The sequence below is a fragment of the Filicampus tigris genome, chromosome 7 (genome assembly GCF_054856515.1).
Source record: "Filicampus tigris isolate MCC_2025a chromosome 7, RoL_Ftig_1.0, whole genome shotgun sequence".
In the NCBI taxonomy this organism is placed as follows: Eukaryota; Metazoa; Chordata; class Actinopteri; order Syngnathiformes; family Syngnathidae; genus Filicampus; species Filicampus tigris.
The window spans coordinates 548,176-570,294 of NC_141223.1; the positions used below are offsets into that span (position 1 = coordinate 548,176).

The window sequence follows — 22,119 nt, forward strand, 5'->3', positions numbered from 1 at the left end:
TAGATACCGAGCAGTCAGTTATGTATTTTTGTCACTGTAAGAAACCAATCATGTGGTTTAAAGAGGCTCGTTTCTGTTGTTATCAATGTATTGCTGTAATAGAATAAGAATAATACTAACAATAATAATGATTTCATTTTAACTGTTGTGAGGATACGCGTATTGGATAATGGATGGATGGATGTGCAACGTTAAAGGACATATGTCCATATAACCTTTGCAAAACACATTTGAAGTGTTGTATTGTAATAACTTTGGGGATTTTGCCCTCAACCAACATGGCACCTTTGTGTCGTAAGCGAAGGACAATCTCCTGCTTGCTTCTGACTGGCCAGTACAGCCAGAGCACGCCCACTTCTTCCTCCCCCGGAGGCCTCTGCCCTCGCTGAGAGGTTGTCGCGCCTGTCACTCAACAAGTGCAACCAATCGGGCGGTTTTGTCCTTTAGCTCGGAGTGGAAGACGCGAAGTTCTCTCGCCGGTCCGGCAACTGTCATCCAAGATGTCGGCTACGCGTGTGCTCCCCATGTGTGTGCGAGCGAGCCGGGGCCTCCTCAGGCTTCGGAGCGGGGTGGCGGGCACCTCGTCGCCCGCCGCGGTGGACGTCGTACGCACACTGTCCACGGACAAAGCGCCGGCCGGCCACGACGGTGCGACGGTTGGTCTGGCCCAGGCGATTCTCCAGGAGCGGCTCCAGCAACAGAGTCAGGTGAGGCGCATCGGGTGCGCTCGATTTGCTCCGCGTGGCGACGTCGGCGGGCTGGCAAAGAGGGAAAGCGACCGAACCTCAGCGCGAGGTTGCTCATCGGGGCGTCCAAGTGTCTTAAACAAACCCCCGCATTGGCATGGCCAACCTGTCGTTAGCTTATTTTACGTCTAAAGAAGGATTCCTTCCCCACTCCGAGAAATGGGAACACGTACGATACGTCCGGACGATAAAAGGACGCGTGTAAACCAAAGCATAAGTTGCTGCGCCTTAGCGTGTGTCCTACAACGTTTGAATGAACCTTCGACGAGGAGGGGGGGGGGGGGGTTAGCAACTGTTAGCATGCTAGCACTGTCATCAAGTCAAAGTGTTTGTGCAGGTTTAACAACGAGAAGAGCAAACTGTTACACCCCCCCCCTTTCAATACTGTATTGCTGTTTCTGTGTGTGCAATTGGCACCGGCTAGAGATGACTGCCGGTGCCATTTAATCATGACTGTTGGAAGGTTGTAAAATGACACACATTTCACTGCTCTGCTGGCGAGTTCAAACATCATCCGATGTGTAGCGGTCCTTGCATGTGTTGTTTTAGCACCGAAATTTCGTTTGGCGTGAAGGTCACGAGCAGAGTAGAGCCCCCTCGTGTCCTCGTTTCCACCCCTTCAGAAATCTACAGCCACACTCAATTGTCTCGTACAAGACGTTTTAGTAAACTAGGGCTGCTCAATGAATCAAATTTGAATCGTGATCGAGATTTGGATTCAATTAACCTGATGGTCAGCGATTATGAATATTCCAAATGCAGGATCTGCTGTGTCTCTAACCAAGAACACGAGTGAGCCGCATCACTCTGCTGAGTCATGGCGAGAGAAGAAAGGACCCCAAAATTGGAGATGAGGAGCTGGTTGCTTCCAAAGGGATCAGCTTTCTTTGGTTGGACTCGTTTTGGATTCAGGGCATGTGACGCTAAACTAGAGAAGAGGAGACTTATCCAATTAACCATTGGTAGCTTTTTTTAATTTGTTTTTATTAGGGATGCGACGATGATTCGATTTAAACCGATTGATCGAATAATCGAGACAAATCGAGCCTCGGACATCTCAGCGTTCACAAGCCCTATACAGCAACACCTAACCAAAGACATAACATACTAACTTAGCTAAAGGAGCGTCTTTACATTTTTTTGCCATTCCAGATTTTTGAATCTGACCGCATTTTAATGTGTAGATCAAATTATGCGCTTGCGCCAAACATCAGTGCGTTTGTGGATGGCTGCAGCACAGAGACAAGCATGGTAGTGATTTTTGAAAAATCGAATTGAAAATCCGGAACTGATAATGGAATCAAATCGGGGCTTGAGTGAATCATTACATCCCTAAATTTTATGCATTTACTGTAAAATGATAATCCATTCAGTTTAAAAACTGTTTGCATATTTTTTGTAAAAAAAAAAAAAGTAGTGCATTCAAAATGCAGATGGAATTGTACAAGGTTTCCAAACGAGTAATCAAAAATCCTTATTGATTGATAATTGATTAGTATTTGATGAACTCTCATTTTGACTTGTGTTTTGCACCGAATTGAAGACATGCTGCCAACGTCCTTTTTAGTCAACGATTCCGGCACGCTCGGGGCAGCTCTGCGAGTTTGCCGGGCCTGCCAAACCTCCCGTTGTTGATCTCAGCAAGGCGCCCGCGTGGTTAACGTCAAAACGCAAACGCGCGACTGCCGCCGAATCGACCCTGAAGCGTAAGCGTCATTGCGGCCGCGTCATGTGATGCAGGGCCAGCCTCCTCCCGCCGAGGGCGCGGAAGCCGCGGCCGGCGGCGAGCAGGCAGCGGGCGACAAGAAGCAGAAGGAGAACAGCGCCTACGCCAAGAAGATGGTGCTGAGGTTGGCGGGCCTGATGGGCCTGGGCGGCGCCGTCAGCATCGTCTACATTTTTGGTGAGCGCGCGCCTCCTCCTCGTCCGGCCTCTTTCCTGTCCTCTTCCTGCTGTCATTTGGGCAACTTCATATTAGATCCGCGCTCTGGCAACTTCATATTACATCCGCGCTCTGGGTGCAGCTAGCCCGAAATGTGGGTGTTCCCCTGTCAAAGCGGACCACCCGCATCTTCTCCTGTTGACTTAAGGATCTTCTCGAAAATTGCAGTCATTGATGTCTGCGGGAAAAAATTCCCTCCAAAATGATCTCGCCAGTAATTTGAGGCTTGTTGTCTGATGGTTGTCAGCCAGATTTTGGCCCGCCCACTTTTAGGTCGAAAGCTGCTGACATCAGCCCATTGCCTAATACTTAGGGATGTAACGATTTGTCAAAAATCGATTGCAACTGCTTACGATATGCATTGCCCGTAGATGGCGGCAAAGCACTACTCATACACTGTAAAAAGAAGTTCATAGAAATTACGGTAGAAAACTCAAATAGCAACAGTCAAAAGTAGAGGTGTAACGATTCATTGGAAATGGACAGAATCGATTTAAGCGGCTTCAAATATGCATCGATGTAAAAAATGAAAGAATCAATATTGAAATTTTGCTCACAAAAGGATTTGAAATGATAACAGTCCAATCTATTGTACCGTTGTTTTTGTGTTTAGTTCTGGCACTAACAAAACACTGATAACGAGACAAAAATGTTGTTAAACAGTTCACAATTATTAGTTCATTTTCAAGTTTTTTGTAAGTTACAGCAAGTTATTGTTTGTCACAAGGACAAAATGCAGATGTTAAAAGAAAAATATATTTTGGTTTTAAAATCAAAAGTCATTCATGTTAAAAAAAAAAAAAGATTTTAAAAAGATCAAATCAAAATCAACTGAAAATCGAATCGGGGCTTGAGTGAATCCTTCCATCCCTACTCGTACAGGTTGCCTGACAAATGCATGCCGTTGGTCTGTCCCCACATCAGCCGTTAAGGCCTAGCTAGCCCAATGCGACGTGGGCCAACTGCGACCGTCGCTTTATATATAATTTTATTGATATATATATATATATATATATATATATATATCCTCCCAAGCCCTGACGCTTCGCGACGTTCGATTGGTGGATCTAGGGCTTTATTTTGACGCAGTATGTCCCAATTCCAAGTGGTGGAAGTCTCTCGACTTCAAGCCAGCATTGATTGACAAAGTGGGGTGAGCAGGGATGTCACAAGGGAACCTTTTTCCAGTCGAGTATTCCGTCGGTGACTCTGTTTTTGCGAGAAATTGTGCCACGGCGATAAGGACGCCTGTCCAAGTAACAATTGAGGTTGCCAAAGTCGTTGTTTGGACACTGTTGTCACTTGACAGTAAACAACATTTTTGTAGGAATGTTCTTACTCTTTTTTTTTTTTTCCTCCTTTGTTTTCAGGGACCAATTCAGTGGACGAACAAGGCAATCAGGTAGGTTTCGCGCACACGCACGATCAGCAGTACAAGAAAAACAACAAAAAAAGTACTTCAAGCAATTGAAGAAGGGGGATATCCAAACGCCCCCTCAAAAAACAACAACTATATGGTTCAAAATGAACGGGCAGGAGCAAAGCTGATGAAATGAAGCCCCTCCACAACACGAGTGTTGTGCCTCTGTTCAGTTTGTTCTGAAAAAAGGAAAACATTTTCGTTTTTGTTTAGCTGACTAATAGACTTTAGTGAGCATGACGCAAATTTTCATTCCCTTACATGGGTATTAAATAGGGATGTAACCATTCATTGAAAATCCATTTGAACTGTTTCAAATATGCATCAATGTCGGAAAAAAAAAATCAATGTTGGTATTTTGATCACAAAGGATTTGTTCATAAGAGTCAAATCTATTGTACGTGTATTTATTTTCGTGTTTAGTTCTGGCACAAACCAAACACTGATAACAAGGCAAGAATGCCGTTCAACAGTTCAAACGATGAGTTCGTTTTCAAGTTCTTTGTGTGTGCAGTTACAAAAAGTGACCGTTTGTAACAAGGACAAAATGCAGATGTTCAAAGAAAAATGTTTTGAAAAAAAAATCCAATCGGGAACGGAAAATCGTATCGGGGCTTCGGTGACTCGTTACATCCCTCGTATTGAATTGAGAAAAAAGAAGAAAAAAGATTGCAAAAGTTGAAACCAAAATTGGACACATGGAATTTGATTATTTCCATGAAAATCGTAATGGGGATCAAGAGAGAGATTTTTTTCCAGTAGGGATTTTTTTGAAATGCAAGCGGACGTGGTTTCATATTCAAAAGTTGCGTGTTTTTTTTAGTTGATGCTTTTATTGATTTGACGCTGGAGTGCTTGCAATTTGTCTGTGGAAAGTCTTCTCAGACGACATTTCATTTTTCATTGAAAGACATGCTTTGGCGTCCCCAACTTTTCCAAGCGGACACACTTTCCGGACTGGTGGGTGTCTCCTTTTATGTGTGGGCGGGACAGCCCAATAGCGAGCCAGGGAAGGCAGCACACTTCTCTCACCTTTTGTCCCACGCGTCCTCGTCGTTGGCGTCGGCGCCGCCGCCGCCGCCGCCCCTCTGACGCCGAGGCGACAACTTTGCCGCTCGTCTGGCCTTTTATTGGCGCGTCTGTCGGGGAGAGTGGCCAGCATCAAAGAGGCCAAACGATCCCGATTTTCCCGATCGGCCCACTCGCGGCACTTGACTTCAAAGGGCACACTTCTCGCACCCGCCGCGGCGCATCCTTTTGTTGGGACGGAGAAGCTTCCTGCTTGGCTTTGAAGCTGCCGCTGTGGGAAACCTTTTATGATTGGGCCCTCGGAACAGGCGTCTGCCAAACACGCGCCGCGCTTCGTCTCTCGGCCGCATCGCACATTCTCGGGAAAAATAAAAACAAAACATTTCTTCATTTTTTTTTCAATGTTATTTCATTTTTGGAATCTGGGGGTTGCATTTCTCAGAAAATATGACTTCATTCCCATAATGTCCCTTTTTCACACATTTGAAAAAAAACCATGACTTTTTCTTGAAACGTAAGCCTTTGTTCTGGGCATATTACGACTTTTTTGTCTGGGAAACAAACGGCACTTTTTCCTTAAAGGTAAACATTTGATTTCAGACACTGCCACTTACATTCCAACTCTATTAGCCCCAAAATGCAATTTAATCTTTAAAAAAAGAGTCTTCCAAAAATAAAAGCCTGTTCTGTTCAATCAAAAATAAGTCTTTGTTTTGCTTGAAAAAACAAAACAACACTCAACGGAAAAAAGGACTTCTTTCTTCCTCCTAAAGGAAAAAAAAAAAGGCTTCATTGTCAGAATATGACAGCTTTCCCTCCGGGAAATATTAGAAGCAACCCCCCCCCCCCCCCCCCCCCAAAAAAAAAAATAACAGCAACAAGAAAAGAAGTCTTAGTCCTTGTAATGCGGTTTGCTTCCTCAAGCTTTATTTTGAAGTTAGCACTTGCGGAGGCGGCGTGTTTGTTGACTATGTTTGCGGCATCGAAAAAAACAATTTGGGAACTTGAAGTTGACAAAACGCTCAAAATCGGGGGTGTCAAACTCCAGTCCGCCCTCCTGCATGTCTTAGAGGTTCCCTCGTCCAACACACACACACCTGATTGAAACGATCGGGATCGAGATCAGGCTCCTGCAAAACTTGCCGATGAGCTGATCATTTGAAACAGGTGTGTTGCAGCAGGGAGAGATGGAAAACAGGCAGGACGACACCCCTGCCCTAAATGAACATGAATAATGTTTTTTTACGATTACGCCAATCTTGGAATTCGCGGAGCGTGATAATCGTCATTGTAATTGACTTTCGATTCATTGCACAGGGTTGGGGTTAGGTCTCCGCACAATTCATTGATTAGCTCGTCAATTCATTTCATCGATTATCTGTCCATTCATTGTTAAATTGTTGCAACCTCTAATATGAATGCGAATTGAGCGAACAATCTTTGATTTTGTAGAGTTGATTTCAAAACTTGTAAAATGCAGCAGCGCCACGCACAAATGTAGCGGAGAGACATTTGCTCCCAGTTTCCATGGTGGCATTTGGTCGCCACGGTGACGTCGACGACCGCCGTTAGCGTCGTTCGCTTCCTGCCGGCGTGGACGAGCACACTTATCTCACAGGCGTCCCGCCAGGGGCGTCTGCGACCAGCTCCCGGGGAGGCGGCGGCGGCGGCGGCACACGTCACGCGTCCCCGCCGCCACACTTTGCCACTTTCGGGACTTCAAGCTTGACATACCAGTTGAACTTGTTCTGCGGCCACGCTCGCGACGCAAAATTCTTCCCGTCGCAAGTCATCCTTTGACTCCAAGTCGTTTTTGCTCAAGTGGGTCTATCGTTGGATTATCTGTCTTCGTGTGTTGTGAAGCGGTTAGTGTTCAAATGTGCGTTGCTTCTCAAGCGCAACTATCGATGCAAAGTGTTTGCAAGTCAGTGTTATTTTCACTTTCATGTTAGCATTGATCTATCTAAAGGTCAGCTTGTTTGGACTTCTGGAGATGTATTTGTCCTCGCGTTCTATTTAGTTGACCTGCGAGCGGCAAGAAACGGCTTGCGACGAATGATGAAATGTTTGAAAAAATGCCGCTGATGGAGTTGACCGCCACCGAGCTCGTTTTTAGGGCCGCGCGATTCATCGAGTTTCAATTGTAATCACGGTAACCTGCTCGTTTGCGGTCAATATTTTTCTCAAATAGTAGCATGTAACGATGAATTGAAAATCGATTTTTAAAATCCATATCGATGTAAAAATAATCAAATCAACGAATTGAATAATCGATCGAGTCGCACCGAGCGTTGCGTCTATGAACTCTCAGCGCTCAAAAGGTCACTCGTATCGCAAGGCGCGCACGTCTTTCTGGAATGCTTTTGTCCTGGCGACGTTGCAATGGTTTCCCAACGGCGGCGGTGCGCACGATTGTCTCCTGTGTGGCTCACTTCAAAGGCCAGGGCGCAAGTCGCCTTTCTCCTCCTCCTCCTCCTCCTCTTTGTCACTTCTTGCAACTGGAAGCAAGTTCAACTCAACACTTTGAACCCGCCGGTCGGCCATGTGACTTGATGCTGTTTAGCGTGACATTGTCATGTGCACTTTTCACTCCCTCCCCTCCCATGCCTGCCTTCCTTCCCTCCCTCCCAGCCGTCCACTTCTGCCACTCGTCCCCTAGCGGGATGTTGAAAGGCCACGGCAGCTTGACCCAAAAGTGGTCGCCTGCTGGCATTTCCAAGCACAAAATCATGCGTGTCCGTTTGGATTGAGGCCAAATATGGCGGCGACGTTCACATGGACAAAATGTCTCCAATCCCATCCGAGTTTGGATTAAAATGAAGAAGAAAAGGTTCTGCGCAGTCCAAACACGACATTCACATGAATATTGCCTTTGTGGAGTAGGAGTTAAGCAGCAAAATGTAGCCATCTCAGGAGGCGGCCATTATGTGTCCACTGAAAATGACATCACAGGCCCAATGGCCACCGATGGCCACCGATGGCAACCGATGGCCACCGATGGCCACCGATGGCCACCGATGGCCACACTCGCACCCTTGTGCCCCTCATTTGCGCGGTCCCGCCGAGGTTGCCAGTGTGTAGGGAGTCCCAATCCTGCAAAGTGCTCCGTCGCCTCGGCGCCCTCGGGACTTCAAGGCCGCATCCCGAGCACGTTACCCGCCATTCGTTGGCGCTTTGACCGAAATGGCCGAAAACGGACGACATTGGCTGCGATTCCTGTAGCCGTGCTCTTCTCCCATCATTCCAGAGTTGATCCTTTGTATATGTGTCAAATGGTTGGATGTTTTGAAGTCACCGTTGACCTCTGTATTTTGTCCCAGTGTAGTTGCCGTACCGGGCAACGGCCTATCGCGCAGGGGCCGCAAACGGAGCCGTGGCTGCCGTCCGCCGGAAGACCCACTTGGACTCCGCTGACGTTTTCAGACGGCAAAAATTGCTAAAACCGCCAAGTCGTCGACGATGTCACGCGCAGTGTCCCGATTTGTGTACACCTTTGCGCACTTGAGCGAAGGCCGCAAAGCAAGCGTGGCCATCGGGACGGGGCCAGGGTCGCTCAGCTTCAGAAAGCAGCCGAGCCGCCCGACGCTCCTCGCCTCGGCGACTCTGATGTCATTTTCAGTCACAAAATGGCCGCCCCCTGGCCATTGGCTCAAAACGGCCGGATTAGATTCGATATTCATCCGACTAGTGGGCTTGCGTAGAACAGGAAAAAAAAGAAAACGTTTGCGTTGACTTCCCGTTTCAAAAGGCTAAGGCCGGCTTGAGACCAAATGCAAACAAAATCTGGGGCCCCCCCGCGTGGCTGGCTTGACTTTGACCGCAAGGGGGGGGGGGGGGGGGAAGACGAGGGCCCCCTTGTCCCACGACGGACAAAAAGGTTCTGACGCGCTCCGACTTTGGCTGACGCCAAACAAGTCAGGACACAAACAAGATGACATTTGCAAGCCAAGTTTTGCGCCAGTGCTGGTTTGGCCAAGTCGGAAACGGCGGGAGGGCCCTTTCAAATGACAGGCCAGTCCTATTTTTGCCGGCGGCCCATTGTAGGCCCGTTTTTAGTCGCATGCCCAGCTCTGCTTTGCACACACACACACACACACACACACACACGTAACGCTTTTGTTGGGCACGCAGGCCTTTTTCTCATGGTCGCCCGTTTTGTGTGTCTCACAGATTCCCGATGAGTTCGACAAAGGTAAGTGTGAACGCGTGACCCTTGTTCCTTTTTCTTGGTTGCTGTCACCAAAGACCGTCGGCACTTGTGCACACATCCATATGCCAAGTTGGAGTACTTGCAAGTCGTGCGTCTTTTCCAAGGGACTCGGACACTTGGACTTGCAAGTCACCTTATTGTTGATTTTCCCGCTTTGTTCCACATCTTTTTGCCCTTTCATTTGATTTCAATCTCCGAGAAATGCAAATCAGCGGATGCGCGGCGGCTCCGCCGATGTCGGCCGCTAACACCGTGGCTGCGAACAGAGACGAGTTGTGGAAAAGTCGGCCAGTAGTCCCCCCCCCCCCCCCCCCAAAAACGAATCCACGAGCCACTCGCACCGGAAGAAATACAATACAATACAATTTCATTTGTATAGCGCATTTCAGCTAGAGCTGTAACAGAGCACTTTACAAACAATAGAATAAATAGAAGAAAAACAATAAAAGGCTGCGATACACGTATTAATGAATATAGATAAAAGTAATGTAAAATATAGATACAAATAAAATAGATGAAAAAGCAGAGATTGAATGCTTTCATTTCAAGCGAAGGCAAACAAGGTGCTTGCGGGATGTTGGAAACACAAAACACTCTGCTCCACAATCAAATGAGACAAAACACCGGCACTCGACTTTGATAAGAGACAAAGGACAGGGAAGCGAGCGGGACGCAAAGAAAGCGGCGTACTAAATACGCGCAAGTTGACGAGACGACAAGGACCAGAGGGTAGGAGGGAGCCGATTGGCTAACGCCGCCCGGGGACCCGGTTGACCCATAACCTAACGAGAGACAGACAAACTTCAAAGTAGGACAAGAAATGCTTCATCAAATGATTCATTTGACACATTTTCAAAATCACGGTTGGCTGCGCAATCAATCAAAATTCAATGACCGCCGTTACAAAATTGGCATTGGCGTAAAACAAAACAAAAACATGAGCAATATGCATTTCTATCTTGCCGAAGGAAATCAGACATTTTCCTAAAACTGATTTGATACATTTTCAAAAGGAACTTCCTTACATTTATTTGTCTTTATACTTTCGATATTTTGAACGTTTTCTCGTTTTGTACCCCAAAAATAAGGATTGTTTGAATAATGGTCATTTCAACAACCATTCCCAGAATAATTGTAATCAAGGGTTTTTTCGTAATGGAGCCGGACGTTTACCGATGAAATGCCGATCTAGTCTTCAGTTCTCATCAAACAGGAAGTGCTGCTCAGGGTGACGTCCTTGCAATGTTTGTCCACTAGAGGGCGACTGCAAAATGTTGTGCTTGTCACCGTCACGTGCTACATCTGATAACCGCCAGAAGGGCAACATGTTGTCTAGATTTCAGGAAACACGCATTTCTTGGCAGGAAATTTTATATGGGGGGGGGGGGGGGGGCGCTTTCGTATCAGTTGAACTGTCTCTGTGCCCACCTGTAATGTTTAAACGGCAACTCTGGCAAGGAAAACATGTTCGGACATGTGAGAAAGGCATCTCAGGTTTTCACAAGAATGGAGTCGAAGTGAACAGGCATCGCGCACAAATCGTTCTTTGCCATCAACGTCACTTTGGACCTTTATGGCCTGAAAGTTCAAGATGTGTCAAAAAGTCAAATATTCTGCCTGTTGTTGTAAGCATGAAAAAAACCTGTCATTTGTTCATTATACACTTTTTCAATGAAGGAGCCGATGAATGTGTTATTGCGGGTTTTTTTCTGTGAAATATCAGAATCAGCCTATAAAAAAAAGAAATCCACACCGGTTTGGTCCCATTCCAAATTATTAGGGGTGCATCGACATCCAAATGTCACCGTACCATGTGTCAACCTCACGATACGGCAATTAGCACGATATTGTGGGGAGGTTGGCCAGATTTGACAAAAAACCGATACTATGTCAAAACTCGTTGACATCCAAAAATGTTACCTGCGTGCGTTAGTGAGGCTGTGCATCTCGTGTGCGCGCGTGCGTGGTCCCTCCTCCTTGAGCAAGCGCTCGTCTTTTTCCTCCTTCTCCTGCGGTGGTTGGCGCACACGCTTGTCCTTCTTCTCCCCAGCCGGCCGGCCGGCCATTGAGCTGCCGCTCCCCTGGGCCCCTCCCTCCTTGCATTCCTCAGCCTTTCTTTCCCTTTATCCTTCCTTCATCTTTTTCCCTCCATTGGTTTTCTCCAGCCCTCCCTCCTTCACTCCTTTGGCTTGTTTTGCTTTAGTCTGCTGCAATCAAATCCAAATTCGTTCGGGCGCCCGGGCACCCTCGTTTCTCCGTGGCGCGTCCGAAAGAAAATCCGGGTTGCATTCCAGGGCCGGGACGGAAGCTCTTCGGGACTCTCGGACGCCTCCGTCGCAAAAAAATCTTAACATGCTCCTGTTCTAGGCGGCCCCGCTTGCGGCGTTCTCGGCTCAGCTTGCCAAGGTCGCGTGACCGAAGGCGGGAACCGGCCGATCGGTCGGCACCCGAGCCCGCCCGGCGCCGTGACATCACGATCGGGCGGTGGCAAAATGGCCGCCCCCCGGGGAGACGGCGCGCTCGGATTCCGCCGACGTCCCTCGTTCCACTCGCGTGGGTGCGCGCGACAGATTGTTGCCAAGAAAATGCTCGTCTTGACGATCGGGAACTGAAAATCGACAATGGAATCGTTACGTCCCTAGTTTTTAAACATTTCCGTCGATAATAACAAAGGTTATCTAAGAGGGGAAAAAAATGACTTTTTTGCGACCTGTAAAGCAAAACGGAGCTATTGCTGCTATTCTGCCGTCCCTCCTACTTGGGATGCGTTTATTTCTTTCTTTAGGGGGCGGCGCGGTTGTGGTGTCCAGAAAGTCAGTCCGCGGGGAGCGCGGCGTCCGAGCATCGGCGCACGCGTCGCCCCCGCCGGACAACTTGATTATTATTGGTCATTGGCGGCCGGACGCGTCATTAGCGCAAAGCTAGCCGGCGACCTTATCGGGAGCGCTCGTCGGCAGCGGCGCCCGGCTCACGCCGTCACATCGTCCCCAAAAATGTGCCGTCGAGCCAGCCGACCAAAGCTTTGAACAAATTTTCCATCATTGTTTGCCGTGATTCCTACTTTTCCACCGCAAGTTTTGGACTAAGCTGGTTCACAGAAACGGACTTGGAATTCATGTGGCTTTCTTTGATTTTTGAATGCGACTCTTTTCCTGCCAAATCAAAGCGCTTGAACGATACTTTGCCGATGCTCTGGGCCAAATTGAATAAGAAAAGGCTTAGTTTGGCCTTAAGATTTCCGCAGTGACGCCGGTCCTGCAACGTTTCCGCCGCTACGCGGTCTGCCTCGGCGAGCTTGACGGACGGACGCGGACGGTGTCTTTCAGAGCCGCCGGTGGTCCAGCAGCTGAAGAGAACCGTCAAGTACTTCCAGGACTACAGGCAGGTGGGTGGGGTGGGGGCGGGGTGGGGTGGGGGGGCGGAGCGAGCGCCGCTCTCCAGCGCGGGCCGCGCCGGACGCTGACACGTCGCTCACGTTTGATGCCGTCAGATGATCATCGAGCCCACCAGCCCCAAATTGCTGCCGGACCCGGTGAAGGAGCCGTACTACCAACCCCCGTACACGCTGGTCTTGGAGCTCACCGACGTGCTGCTGCACCCGGAGTGGTCGGTACGTTTGCGCGCCAGTCCGCTCCGCTTTGCTGGCTCGCCGCTCCGGTCCGGTCCGGTTCTGTCCTTTGCCGTCCCGTCGGGTCTGCTGTTATACACTCCGGCCAGGTCCTTCCTGCCTGCGCGTGGTCGCATCCGGTGCGGTTTACTCCCATTTTGATCCCGTCCTGTACGCTTCTCTCCGGTCGGTTCTCTTCTGTTTTTTGGGGACCCTGGTGAGGATCGATAAAGCCCAGTTGAGACGGCGAGATACTTTTAGCCCCGAATCTCCCCTCCCGACAATGGTAGGTGGGCCCCGATTCCTGCGATGGCCCCAAAGATAGAGTAGTAATAATGAAAAGTAATGATGAAAAACATCATCGTGCAAATCTGAAAATGGTTCAATAAACATGCGCTAGAAGACGTTTCAACAAAGTTACGAGTTTGAAAGTTTTGGTTTCGATTTTGACGCCAATGTTTTCCTTTGGGCCGAAAATGAATACGGGCTCCAAATTTCGGTTATCGGCCTCCTTGACCGCTACTAACGGGTATCGGCCCTGACGAAAACTCAGTCGGCGCAGGAGCGAACGAGTTGCAACTATGTGGCGCCGCTCCCGCCTGCCTTTCCTTTTAAGCGACGCAAAATGAGCGATGTCACCATATCCCAATGTCAGCATGCCATTAGATGGCCGCCACGTGAACCTCGCCAAACGATCATTATCGCCATGTTGCAGGCCACATATATATATATATACATATCTAAAAAGAAAAGAAAAACCCCCAATATTTGTATTTGTGCATTAGCACTTAGTTGCTAATGCACAATGTGAACGGGCTCCGCTGCGTTTGTGGAGGGAGACAAATGTGTTGTGTCGCCCTTCATCCGGCGGCTGGTTGACATTAAGGTGCACTAACCGGCAGAGGGTCCTGCAACTGGAAAGCCACCATTAATATGTGGTGGCAATTTGAACATTGGCGATATTGTGACATCCCCACTGCAAATGCGCAAACAACGCCACGTAGCAGCTAGAACGCGGGCGGGCGCCGCTTTGGACTCGACGCTCTTGCCAAATGACTCGAGCGGACCGGACAGCCCGAGTAATCGCGTGCGCGCTTCCAGCTGGCCACCGGGTGGCGCTTCAAGAAACGTCCCGGCATCGACTACCTGTTCCAGCAGCTGGCGCCGCTCTACGAGATCATCATCTTCACCGCAGAGACCGGCATGGTGAGACGCGCTCGCTCGCTCGCTCGCCCGCCCGCCCGTGTGTCTGGTTGCTGAACATCTTTGGTGCGTCCAGACGGCGTACCCATTGATTGACGGCATCGACCCTCAGGGTTTCGTCCTCTATCGCCTCTTCAGAGACGCCACGCGCTACATGGACGGACATCACGTCAAGGTGCGTGGCCACCCGCGTAATCGGTGAATGACTTTTCGTGTCGCCGCTCTTAACCGCTCGCCAGTCAACGCGGTTTGCCCGGAGGTGGCGAGGGAATGCCATTGACCCGCAATCGGCCAGCGTTGGCATTAGCGTCGGGGGTCTGCCGCCGAATCCCACACGATCGGCCGCGAGGTCGGCCGACGCCGATGCCGATTCCTACATCCGCCGCTAGGGATAGACTTGTATTATCGGCCGGGCCGATATTCGCCGTTTGGACAAATATCGACATCGGGCTTTTTTGAAAATCCGATGGCCGATCATAAATCCGTTTCAAAATAAAGATATGTGAATGGTTAACATTTCTCTTGTTTGGAGGTTATGGAGGCCTCCAAACGAAATCAAAAGCAAGACTAATTGAGATTGCCAAGCGAGAATAAGCCTGCCGGCGACTTGCTGCACTTGACTCCAGTTGAATTTTGTTCTTTGTCAAACTTGATGCTTGATGGACTTTTGGTTTGAAATGTGTCTGATTTTATGAGCTGTGTTTCCTACACCTGGAACAACATTGTGTCATCTTTGTTTGCATTCCTTTCCATATCTCATTTCAAAATTGGCCACCTGGGGGCAGTATGGCACGGACAGACGGCTAATGTCCGTCCGCCCGCCTGTCGCGTCGGTCAGGCAAACTGACCTGGCGCCGATTTTTGCTTTGCTGGTGGCGTCTTTGCAAACCCCGGACGCCCCCCCACCCCCGCCCCCCAGGCCTTCTTTCGCATCCGCGCCGCTTCCTGCTATTGTTTGCGGGCGAGGACGAGGAGCGGCACTTTTTTATTTTTTGGCATCAGGTCTTCCGGTTTTCATCATTGAGAGTAAGATTTGCTTTTTAGATTTGCCCCTCAAGGTAAAGTGGCTGAATCAGTCCTTTTTTTTTTTTTTTGGCGTCTGAGCACTTTTGCCACACGTGATGAACTCGGAGCACAAATCATCCCGGAGATTCCGTTCATTGTGCCTCAGCGAACAATGGCGAGGTCATTTTTATTGATTGCTTGATTCTTTTATTCGATTTTTTTTTTTTTTTTGCTGTAAAGCAGGCCCTCAGCTGCTGGAAATCCCCCAGCAGCAACAAGTGTTGTCTCTTCTTCCTCCCCAAAAAGAGCCAACGCGGCCAGGCGCAATCAAGCAAGCCAAGCCGCTTTCCTGTTGTTGTCCGCCTTTGTCTTCATTGAGAGCGTGACGCCGCCGCCGCCGCCGCCGCCGCCTTTGGGCCTTTTCGCTCCAAATTGGCGCGCACTTGAGCGTCGCGTCGAGTTGCAGTACCTAGGCCGACCTGTGAGAGGCGCTCCAGGAAAATAGCGGGAGGAGGCGCGCCGCCGGAGCCGCTTGATCGGCTATCGATGGACCGGCTTCCCGACGGGCTGCCCGACGCTCAGCTTCCTGATTGCCTGCCTGTCGTTCCTTTTCGCGTTCCAATCAGGCCCGACCGGGCGGTCGTTTTTGCCTTTGTCACCATCAGAGCAGATGGTTGAGGGAAAGTCGAGTGTAACTGTCCAACTTTCAATCAGGCGGCGTCGCCACACGTCCCGCTCCGGCGCTCGCGTGCCGATAGCCGCCGATAGCCGCCGCCTGCTTTTTATTTGGTGATTGACCAATGTGTCTGCTGGGAGTTTGAGTGGGCGGGGCACCGGATGAGCCTGTCGATCGGACGAGGAGCGGCATCCCGCGCCATCTGTCCGGCCGGGAGAGAAAGTGTGCGCCTTTTGCCTGTTTGATTGGCGAGCGCGTTGTCCGCATCAAAAAGTTGCCCAAACAAGTTGGCCCAAAATACACAACAACAGCAGAACACTCAACACAGCAGCAAAGGAGAAAAAGACCAAAACGCAACAAACAGCAAATCCAAATAATGGGAGCCAGATGGGCCTCGCGCGCTTTTTTTTTTTTTTTTTTTTTTTTTTTTTTTTTTTCAGTTACTTGTTTGAGTGTTTCTCCTTTGCCGTTGTGCTGTGTAGATGTGTCGTCGGTTTGTTTTTGTTTGTTTCATTTGCTGCCGTTGAGCTTGTTGTGCTCTTCTTTTGCTTTTCGGGTCTTTGTTTCATTCGCTGCTCTTGGGGCACGGTCGGGTCGGGCCGCTTGATTTCTCCAGCGAGCGCCTTCCCTACACCGGGCAACTCCGGTCGCTCGGTGCAACGGCACTGGCGAGCCTTTGCAAACACAACCGGCCAAACAAAAAGCACGCCATGGCCAAAAAGGCCTGAAGTTCTCCTATTCCACATCCGAATGCCACCAGTGGGCCTGCGTAGAACATATTCTTGGGGGAAAAAAAATGTTTGGCCTGACTTCTGCTTTAAAGGGGAATTTTTTTTGTCAAGAATATGTTCTATGCCAGCCCACCATTGGCATTGTGATAAATGTTGAGTTTGTGGACTAAGTGTTAATCCACTGTTTTTTAGCCATCTCCATGTTCTCACTTTGTCGACTGAAAATGACATCACAAGTGCTCACAACGACCAATCGCGGCCGACCTGTTTTCTGAATCCGATCGGTCGCCGTGATGTCGTTTTCAGTCGACCCAAGTGACAAAATGGCCGCCCCCAGAGATGGCTAAAAACGGCCGGATTAACGCTTATTCCACAAACGCAATATTTATCCGAATGCCCCGTGCGAATGCTCGACTCGTGCTTTAGCTCATTCGCTGCCAAAGACGCATTTATACGTCTTTTCACAGTCCAGAGATCCCAGGAATTTATTTGTATTTTTTTTTGCATTTCACTCGGTTGAATGTATTTTTTTTTAACGTTTGCGTAAAAGAGGGTCTGAAAATGTCTGGCGGTGAGTGAGTTCAATGCGTATGTGTGTTAGTGCATCTGCGCACGCATGCATTGACGCGCGCGAATGTTTGCGCTCAGGACGTGTCGTGTCTGAACCGCGACGGCAGCAAGGTGATCGTGGTGGACTGCAAGCGCGAAGCCTTCAGCCTGCAGCCCTTCAACGGGATGGCGCTCAAGAAGTGGGACGGCAACTCGGACGACCGCACGCTCTACGACCTGGCCAACTTCCTCAAGAGTAAGCCGGCCGGCGCGCGAGCCGGCCAGCGCGCTAGCCGCCGCGCTAGCCGTTAGCGCCCGCCTGACGCCTTTTGCTCTCCTCGCTCGCCCCGGCAGCCATCGCGCTGAGCGGCGTGGACGACGTCCGCTCGGTGCTGGAGAACTACGCCGCCGAGGACGACCCCATCGACGCCTTCAAGCGCAGGCAGGCGCAGCTGGCGCAGGTGCGCTCCGGCGCCGGCTCAAAGGCCACGGAGCGGTCGCCGCTCGGGTCAGTGGCGCAATTCCACAATTTCAAGCAGCAATGTGTGTGTGTGTGTGTGTGTGTGTGCGTGCGCGCGCGCGCAGGAGGAGGAGCAGCAGCGCGTGGGCGAGCGGTCGCAGCACAAGACATCGGGTCTGTCTCTGGGCTCCATCGCTTCGCGCTTTTGGCGTTCCAAGCAGCAGTGAGCGAGCCAGCGAGCGAGCGGGCCGGATTTCGGGCCGGCCGGCCAGCGGCCCAGACCTCGCCTTGACGGACACCGGCGGCCTCCGATCGAACCCGAGAAACACTTCCGCTGCTTTTTTGCGGGGCGTTTGCCGGCCCCTCCCCCTCCGGGGAACGGAGCGTCTGATTGGATTTGAGGGCGACGGGGGCCAACCGGGCCGCCCCTTCGCGTCTGACCCCAATTCAGCCAAATCGGCAGGAAAGACAAAGACAACGGACGCGCGCCATCGCGGCGGCCACAGCAAAGATGGCGGCCGATGATGTCATCACACGCAGACAAGACGGCGGAGACGCTTGTCTTGGCCATTTTTTGTCTTTGCATGTATTTTTTCTTCTTTGTAATTATTTATGAACTTTTCTGTCTTTGCTGGCTTCACTGGCGTCATCCTTCAAAATCTCCCTGTCTTGTTTTTTTTTTTTTTTTGAAATCACTCGTTTGGACGTTGTACGATGACATCGTCAATTAAAAAACAAACTCCTCCTCCCAAGGCCCATTTTCTTGACATTTGCTCAAGTTGAGGCAGAAACCTCCGATGTCCAAATTCAGTTGATTTCCGTCCAAAAGCTCCCGGCAAAATTTGATCCGTTTCAGACGCAAACACCGTATGTCCAAATGTGGCCAATTGCGGGCACAAACCTTTGGTCAATTTTAGCAAGAAAGCGTTTGTGTCCAAACTTCTTTGATCGATTCCAGGCGGAAAGCTCAAATGTCCAAATGCGGTCCATTTGCGGCAGAAAGCCGTCACGCTCGCCCAGTTCAGCTCATTTCAGACCAAAATGTGCTCACGTTTAGGTAGTGAGCATCCAGTTTCCAAACCGCTTCTCCTATGTCACGGTGATGCCGAATGCCTTAGACGGGCTAACAAACGCTTTCTCCTTGCCCCGAAACGCGCATGCAGGAGCGCTCGTTGCTGGCCTGCTGGCACGTTGCGGTACTGCGTTGCAAATTTGCATTGGCGCGTGTTGGCGCCGACCTCCCGGCGGTAGGCCGATGGATGGATGGATGGATGGATGGATGGATGGATGGCGTGCCGCGAGCTGGCGGCGAATCTCGCAGGCAGGAACCGCGCCGCGCACGTCTTTGTTGTTGTTGTTTGCAGCCGTGGCCCCTGGCGTGATGCTCGCACGGCGCCGTACCGCTTGAGCTTTTACAGGCGTATAAAGTTTGGTGTGAAAGCTCGTTAAGGCCGAGCCAATTAAAGGTGGCAGAATGTTGAAGCGCTTTGATCATGCGCATGTGGTCTGCTCATGAAACATGACGTCACATCTTCACTTTCTGCTTTTGCTTAAGTTGGACGGCCGCTGTCGCGTTTGATTTTTTTTTTTGTTTTCTTTTTTTTTGGGTGGAGCAGCCAGTGCGGAGGAAACATTTTTGTCTGGCAAATATGTTCGAGTATACTTGGAGGCTAAATGCTAAAAACATAGCATTTCTTCCCCCAATGCCATGGAGTATTTATTGACTCATATTTTATCATTTGGCCCACATATTTGTATGTGGGCCAAATGATAAAAAAAAAAAAAGGAAATTCTGAAGGCCGAGCAGCAATGCGTTTGTGAAAAGAGTTGCAGAAAGGAGCCGAAAGCACAGAGAGCGGAGATTTGAAAGGGAAGACATTTTCCTCTGTCTTTGCACGACGCCACAAGCGGTTGAAGCGAGACCGGCGTGAGCGCCGCTTGGCGTTTTTCACCAGAAGCAGATCATTGCGACCACTTTGCGCGCCAGTTGAGGAAGCTCAGACGGACCGATAAATTGTCGATATAAAGCATGAAAAGCACCGGACCCAGAAATGAACCTTGAGGGACGCCCTCGGTAACACATAAAGGGATCATGTTTGGCTTGTAAATGTTGCCAGGGCCCCCTGTCATGCGCGGGAAAGCTTAACAGCAACAAAAAAATCAGTTGTGGATGCATCAATCAAGAATCGCTCTCCTAGTTTGCTTGAACTTGACAAATCAACGGATTGTGATCCTTTTTGGCTTTAGTGCGTGTTAACGATGTGAACACAGGAACACTGCTGTGCTTTATGACTTGGGACCGACCATTTGTCCCCCCCCCCCCCGCCCCCGACCCCCTTAGTCAGCATGCTAACTACAAACTGCAGCGACTGAAAAGTGACACTTTCACACTTTGCATTTTGTTGAAAGGCTTTCACATGTTTTACTCTCTTTAACTCAGTGAGGCTTTTCGTGAAACATTGGCCAGCGTTCCAATCATGCTTTGGCCAATCACTTCAACGCACTTCAATCAGCCAAAGTGTCAACTATAGTCGACTATATTGATCTCATTTTTTTTTTCATTGATTGGGCAGCCGACGCTGCGAATGCTTCACTCCTCGCCTTGGCCGATCAAGCTTGTTTCCAAACTGACATCACATAGATTGACACATACAATTTAACGTTCATAATCATAATATATAAACGTATAAAAATAGTCATCAGCTTTGCATCTTCCATGCCCCCCCCCCCCCCCCCCCCCGCAAAAAAAAAATGGTCGCCAAACTGTCGACACGTGAAGGGGTCGTTGCCATGCTTGAAGACGAGTACCGCAAAAGTGACTTAATGACGAAAACTTCTTCGCCTGCTCTTGATTGACAGTCGAGATTCAAAAAGGAATGATGCCGCCCCCCCCGCTTGCCATCCGTTTGTCGGCCTCCTGCGTGCGCGTGCAGGTGTCCGTCTTCGCACCTGACATTTATGACTCGTCACGCGTGGTCACACCTTCGCAGACGTTCCCACGACACCCCGCCGGGAGGAGGAGGAGGAGGAGGATGTGGGGGAGCTGCCCCCGCCACCACCCCCCCGCCCCTTTCTCCCCTCTCAATGCGACACGAGGCCTTCACACGCATGCACGCCACTTGCCTCGATGGAGCTTCACACCTTCTCCTTCACGCCACCCGCTTGCCACGCGCGAACAAAAGGGCGCGTGGCATGCAAGGCCCTTTTGCGTGGTGGGGGGGGGCGGGGATGAACGGGCAGATGGCGCGCGATCAAATATGCATCCATTTTGCTGGGCGCGCTTCCTGATGCGGCTTGGCTTGTTGTGTATTGAGTTGGTTTGCAGCGCGTGGGCGTGCGTGCCGAGGACGCACACGCGCTCACACACACACACACACACACACAAACAAAAGAGTTGGAGTGTGCCTGCTGCGTGCGACGTGCGTGCGTGCGTGCGCGCGTGCTGGGCGCGTCTTGTAGCATGTGAGGCACGCGCTGCCCTCATTAGAGAAATCCCTCAAATGGGGGCGCGGCCAGTCCGGAGCGAGCGCTTTTCTTCTGTGACGTCATCCTCTCCCTTCCGCCGTCTCCTAAAAAGTGCGCGTCAAATCATCATCATCGTCTTGGTCGTTTTGACGACACGATGACGTCACGGCGTCCACCGTAGATCATTACAACGTGCGTTGACGTGTGTGTGCGTGTGCGCGTGGTGGTCAAATGAGCGTTTCCCTGGTTGTCTGCTGACGGTTTGTTGTATGGCAGCCGGCCTCGGCGCGTGTCTACTACACGCGCACGCGCACGCGTACACGTACACGCGAGCACATTTGAAGAATAGACTCATGATTCAGATAGACACGTTCATGTTTGGACGCAGAGATCGAGTAAGCTGTGTGGATGGCTTTTTTTTTCACAAAATGTAAGCCACGGCAATAAAATCAAATTGCAAATTTAACAAAAAATGAAAAAAAAAAAAAAAAGCCACGAGGGGACTTTAATCAAAAGTAAGCAAAATTAAATGGGAAACATGAAAATGGGAAGTCAATTTCAAAATTTGAATAACTTTCTTATTTTTAGAAGCAGAAAGTCACCTTAGACAAACTTTTGTCTTTCAAAAGCCCCGAAAGCGACGTGTGGATGCACGCCAGATGTGCGGACGCAAAGCTCGACGTCACGTAGGGTGACGTCAAGACGCCCAGATTGCATCGAGGTTGACTTTGTGCGCCAACTTTGGACAGTTGAGTTGCCTCGAAATGGTCCAAATCACTTTGCGGTGTTGTGTTGTGTTGCGTTGCACCGGAAGTGACTTCGCAACCCGCTGGTGATTGATTAACGTGCAAGCAGTTTCACTTTGACAAACATTCATCCGTAGTTTGATATTCGGAGCGTACGGGCGAGCGGACGTTTCTGGCATGAGTGGATCCGTCCCATAGCCTCATTTGCCCCGTCCCCCCCGTCTGCCCGCCCGCATTCGCCTCCCCCGACCCCCCCCCCCCCCCCGCCTTCCCCCCCTCCTCCTCCTCGTCCTCCTCCTCCTGGCGCTGCTTATAAAAAGGAGTCCCTCC

The 22,119-nt window shown here is 50.1% G+C and overlaps 1 protein-coding gene across 1 annotated transcript; it reads left to right on the forward strand.

Moving 5' to 3' along the window:
• The first annotated feature begins 404 nt into the window (after positions 1 to 404).
• timm50 (translocase of inner mitochondrial membrane 50 homolog (S. cerevisiae)) lies at positions 405 to 18,326 on the forward strand. The gene is made up of 11 exons (XM_086036021.1): positions 405 to 707; positions 2,487 to 2,649; positions 4,059 to 4,090; positions 9,308 to 9,329; positions 12,674 to 12,732; positions 12,838 to 12,957; positions 14,056 to 14,160; positions 14,234 to 14,332; positions 17,218 to 17,374; positions 17,473 to 17,579; positions 17,704 to 18,326. Exons 1-11 carry the CDS (start codon positions 501 to 503, stop codon positions 17,803 to 17,805), a joined length of 1,173 nt encoding a protein of 390 aa, XP_085892147.1. The 5' UTR covers positions 405 to 500; the 3' UTR covers positions 17,806 to 18,326.
• The last annotated feature ends 3,793 nt before the right edge of the window (positions 18,327 to 22,119 follow it).

Excerpts from the sequence above, each read along its gene's own strand:
- timm50 (XM_086036021.1), top strand. The coding sequence starts at position 501 with ATGTCGGCTACGCGTGTGCTCCCCATGTGTGTGCGAGCGAGCCGGGGC. Across the intron at positions 4,091-9,307 it reads TGGACGAACAAGGCAATCAG|ATTCCCGATGAGTTCGACAA; the intron begins GTAGGTTTCGCG and ends TGTGTCTCACAG. Across the intron at positions 12,733-12,837 it reads ACTTCCAGGACTACAGGCAG|ATGATCATCGAGCCCACCAG; the intron begins GTGGGTGGGGTG and ends TGATGCCGTCAG.